The sequence below is a fragment of the Priapulus caudatus genome, unplaced genomic scaffold (assembly GCF_000485595.1).
Source record: "Priapulus caudatus unplaced genomic scaffold, Priapulus_caudatus-5.0.1 Scaffold661, whole genome shotgun sequence".
In the NCBI taxonomy this organism is placed as follows: domain Eukaryota; kingdom Metazoa; phylum Priapulida; class Priapulimorpha; order Priapulimorphida; family Priapulidae; genus Priapulus; species Priapulus caudatus.
This window is the reverse complement of record NW_014577722.1, coordinates 89,830-95,009: the sequence shown is the minus strand read 5'-3', so window position 1 is coordinate 95,009 and position 5,180 is coordinate 89,830. Positions and strand designations below refer to the sequence as shown.

At 41.5% G+C, this 5,180-nt stretch overlaps 1 protein-coding gene across 1 annotated transcript in view; it reads left to right on the top strand.

The window, feature by feature from the left end:
- Window positions 1–3,380, top strand: part of LOC106812560 (ATP-dependent RNA helicase HAS1-like) — a gene marked incomplete in the record, with an annotated part of 27,986 nt that extends 24,606 nt beyond the window's left edge. The window contains 2 exon segments of the mRNA XM_014816459.1: window positions 2,008–2,185; window positions 2,967–3,380. Of these exon segments, the coding sequence (XP_014671945.1) occupies window positions 2,008–2,185; window positions 2,967–3,106 (318 nt within the window).
- Between the last annotated feature and the right edge of the window lie 1,800 nt (window positions 3,381–5,180).

Below are 5,180 nucleotides of genomic sequence, written 5' to 3'. Positions count from 1 at the left end.
ATTGCTCTGCGGCCGCTGCAGCCAGCCCGCAGTCACAGTGCGACTATGTATTTCTGCATGTGGAGGGGGGCGCGTTGGGGTGGTTGGAAAAAACATTGTGTTGTCAGTAACAAATTAAGCACGATCAAAAAGAGATCTGTCATATTAGTTTTGCTCATGAAGATGAACAATTTACTATTATTAATTTGTTACTTACAACAAACAATCGTTGGACGACAACCAACACACGCTGACCCACCCCTCACATGCGGAATAATAGTCCGCTGCACTGGCTGGAGTAGTGGTCAACCGAGCATTCGAATGGTTGTCCGTTAGCCCAGCCGGCAGTTAACTGTAGAGCGGCTAAGTACTAGAGGCTAACGATTACCTGAATTTCTAAGATGTCAAGTTACTACCACTAGCCTTTTGGGGACAGTCAAGGATTTCGTAATGCGGATAGTACCGCAATAATGGTGGCCAGCATGGCTTTTTTTAGGCTGTTTATAATGCACGTCAACTCCCTGCACGTTATGTGCCGCTTAACACATACCTACGAGATGCTATACCGGAAATATTGCTGCTACATGAGTACAACATGATATGTTAATTGATTAAGTTAAAACATGGATTAAAATTTTACTAAGAAGGAAGAATTTTACTAGTGTATATTACGGGTTTTTCATGTTTGCCACTATTTTTTTCAGTTATAATATATACTTATCCATGCCACTGTTCGCAAAGAGTAGTCCCAGCTACATCATGCATTGCGAGAGCATGTCTCCCCAAGCCCTGTCATGACAGGTTTAGAAGTGGGCGTATACACAGATACACCTCATCCGTTCTCACAAATCCCACACTTGCCAACCGTTCCTCCAAAAGCGCTCCTCATGTTCTCTGCTGTTTGCCCAGAAGCTATAAGTTGTTTGAGTGAAGTAAGAAGGGGAGCATTCTTGCAGCAATACTATGGTGATCTAAGCTGCTAGACATGCTCTGGACGTTACCTGTCCCTGGACGAGTTTCGGTGCAGACCGGGTTACCGTCTAAGCCAGCTGAGCATAATGCTATGACGTCAGTGGGAAGGTCTATAGGGGTTGCGGCCACTGTTTCGTGCCGCCCAGACATACGCTCAGGTGTATCTAGAGCAGAGCTTGTGAGATGGCAGCTGGCCGCGCGGCCAGTTCAGGTCCGTTAAATCACAGCGGTCGTGCGCAAAAGCACTTTCAGAAAAGCAACTTCAGAAAGCATGTTAGCGCCGGCGACAGAAAACAGGTCAGTGCGTTTCCGCGGATTTTCTAATATTTATTTGGCAAAAATGTTATGTGTATATTTGTGGAAATATACATGTGTTTTAGAGAGAGTACATGTTGTTGTGCCATTTCCTAGATTAGTTATTTCGCACAAATCACCGTGTCTGACAATTTGACAGATGTACACCATATGCCGGGATCGGTCGGTCGGGCAGAAGGGCAGGCGGTCGGCCGGTCTGTCTGTTGCAAAAAGTTTGTGGCGCGAACTACTTCCACAGTTTTCAAGGGATTCCAATCAAACTTCATACACTTGATCACCATGAAGTGTAGATGTGCATGACATATTTTGTGTGTGTCGGTCAAGGCATTGCCATGGAAACCATATCTCGTCTTTGATTATACCCCTGCCGTTGCAAAAAGTTTTTAGTAAATTTATAATTAAAAGAATGCAGGTTATTAGCCACGGATTAGTATTGTTGGAGTGCAGAAAAAATATTTGGGAGTGCAATTTTTTTTATGTGTGTTTAGATCAATATTTTAGGCCGTGCTACACATTTGCGGCCGTGCAGTTTCAAAACTGACCGTGCAAATCACGGCTGCATGGCTCGCTGGCTAATACGTTGAAAGAATGTAACCACCGGGTAATCACAGCAATTGTCGTTAGTGCCAGTGAAATTCGATCTCTAACAATTAACACATCTTTGTGAAATATGCTCTAGGCCTTACTTATATAATTGATGAGGAACAGCTTTTTATGTGCATCAATTAATTTTGATTACAGTTGGAGAAATTGATCTCAAAGAACTACTTTTTACACAAGTCCGCATTGGAGGCCTACAAGTCGTACGTTAGAGCTTACGATTCACATGCACTCAAGCAGATCTTTGATGTCAACTTGCTTGACCTTGTCAAGGTTGGGAATTCGTTTGGCTTCACAGTGCCACCTGGAGTGGATTTGAGTATCCTTTTTAGTGAAACTTGTTGATTATGAATTATTATTAGTAGTAATTAAATGTAGTGAGTAGTAGTAGTAGTAGTAGCAGTAGGATTGTATCTGTAGGTGACAGGTAGCACTCGGGTCGCTTGACGCTGCACTTAGACTGTCTTCCAGCTACTCAGCTGCCAGTCTCCATATCATGTGTGTGCAGTGCTCAAGTGATGCTCTGCTGTTTGTTACAGGATCATTGAGAGGGCAGTACTGTTTCAGCAGGCAGGAAGATTGTCATGTGTTAACACCATGTTCGTGTATGAGTGTTCGTATTTGTGTTCAGTTTGTCGCCATTGTAAGGTAGGGAAGGAAGGAAAGTGGAGGAGGTAGGAGGCAAATTGAGAGAATGTGAAGATGTTAGAGGGCAGAATGATTGTTTTTTTTTTGGAAGGGTAGAAGAGATAGAGAAAGGTAATACAGGAATTTATATTGGATGATAGAAGAGGAAGAGGAAAGGAGAAGTTCGATGACATAGAGCAAGGGGAGGTGCAGGAGGTCTAGAGGTAGTAGGCAGGGAGAAAAAGTGGTGAAAGGGTGATGGAGAAGGTGGGGTGGTGTGAACAGGGAAAGTGGAGTGGTGTGAACAGGGAAAGTGGAGGTCCAAAATACCAGGCCACAGTACATAACTCCGTGATTTCTAACAAAAAATATCTAGTACAAATTTAATTAGTAGCGTTTACAACATGCACTTTGTATGAACGTATGTACTAGCTTTCTTCTACTGTTATAAATTCTTGACCAGGATGTTTTAGGTGTGAATAGCAGTAAAGGTGATCGTGTTCGTCGCAGAGGTGGTGGCGGCGGCTTCGGAACCAATTCCAAGCCAGTCAAAAAATCGATGATGTACAGACAGCTCAAGGGCAAGAAGGACAAGCGTCAATTCTCAAGATGACTCAACACGCAGGTGGTATTGGATATGGGAAATGAGGCTTGTTGATTGAATATTGGGTTCGTTGTGGAATCATTTAAGGAAGATGTTTTCAACGAACTTGAATAACTCTTTTTTAATAAAACCTTACCCATATGTAACTTTGCTGCAATTTTATTCATAATAAAGTGGAATTCCAAGCACCATACTAGTAAAGAAATGTGAAAACTAAATTACTTTTCACTGTATTGTGGTGCTTGCTGTACGTCAATAAAAATAATTTCTAACTAATCACAAACATTTATTAAAACAATTTTTTTTTGCTAATCTAAAATGGATTCCTGTAGGCTTTGTCCCTGATTGCTATATGCAGTGAGTAGCATGTTAGTTGATTGTTAATAATATAGCTAGACTTGCAAAATTTGCAAATTTTAAGGTGCCAAATTTGAAACAAGCGACTATAAGTACAACAGTCAAGTATAGTACTGTATCACTGCCTCAATACTTTAATTGGTACTTGAAAGGTGATTAATCCACTTTAGTATCATCGCCCGAGTGATTATAGGAAATCCTGCGCGCTGATTGGTCGAGACCTAGGTGAATATATTTCGATAATCACCTCTAGGGTTTACATTGTATTGGCCCCAAAAATGGCAGCAAGATTTGTAAATGTTACGCGGAAGCCGAAATTGACAAATTTAAAGAAAATGCTGTCCCCAAAAGTGCCAAAATTAAAGATGTGACAAAATTTGGAGTTAAACTATTTAAAGGTAGGAAAGGTCATTTAAAGGTCGGTCATTCAAGCTTATTGGGTTTTGTTACTCTGATTTCCAACAGATGGCAGGCACTACCTAATTAGAAATTAAACAGGTAGCCTACAGTCTATACCCCAGTCATACATGAACTAAAGAATACAATTCTTTACCGTTGATTCGAACATGAAATTAGGAGTTTTGAGACTCAGGGTAAATTCGGGGCTAAAGTCTGTTCAACAAGCTAGGTTTGTTTACTGTTTTCCTAACGGTATATGTTGAGTTTGTTGGGGGCGAAATTTACCGAAATGCAACAATTTGAGTTGCCACAAAATGGTTGCCGACACTTGTTTACATCTAATTTTACGAAACGTTTTGTCAACAGAGTGGTTTCAGCACTTAGTTCTTTTATCTATTATTTTATCTACTCAGGCAATGATACGAAAACAGTTATTCGCCTCAGGCTCGGTGAATCTTGTTGAATAATTCTCTCGACTTTGTCTTGGGGATTATTCAACAAGATTCACCTCGCCTTCGGCGAATAACTGTTAAGTATTACATTACTAGCGCGAGTATTACTTATACATGTACGTACCTTGCTAAATCTGAGCATACAGATATTTGAGTAATTAGGCAATCGGGCCAGAACCAGACCAGGTTACACCAAGGTTGTTCATGTTAACGCGCGACGACAGGACATACTTTGAAGTGCGACTGGGTCACATCAGTTTTGGGGATGCTAACTTAGTTTGGACTAGTGCATATTTAGTCAAGGATATTGTTTTCACTACGGATTAGGTGTAACTGCATCTATTCATGCATGCGTCACGGTGTGTGCTCTTCCTATTCGTTTTTCTTTCCCTCACATCACTCACTTTATTCCTCTTTCAATTCTCTACCCAAATAAAACTAAAACTAAATAGCTGTATCTAAGTAGCTTATCTTTTCGCAGCACATTGCAGTTGCTTCTGTGTACTTCCTAGAAAACAATAGCGCAAAAACGAACGCCATTTCAAATTTTGTGGTTTATTTTGACAAAGTCAGATGCAGCTTGTAGAATCGCATGAGCGTGCGTGCGTGCGTGCGTGCGTATGTCCGTGCGTCCGTCAACAGTTGGGCACAAATCTTAACCGCTCTACATACGGTTACGATATTCGGGACGTCGGGGGGGGGGGATCGTGAAAAGGATTCGGATGACCAATTTGGGGGTCAAGGGTCAAAGGTCAAGATGTGTCAACGGAGGGGGAATATTTCCCCCTTAACTTAAGGTATAGGAGGAAATACGGAATTGCGGCACAAATCTGAACGGCTCGACCTATATGCTCTTAATATTCGGTGTATAGTGT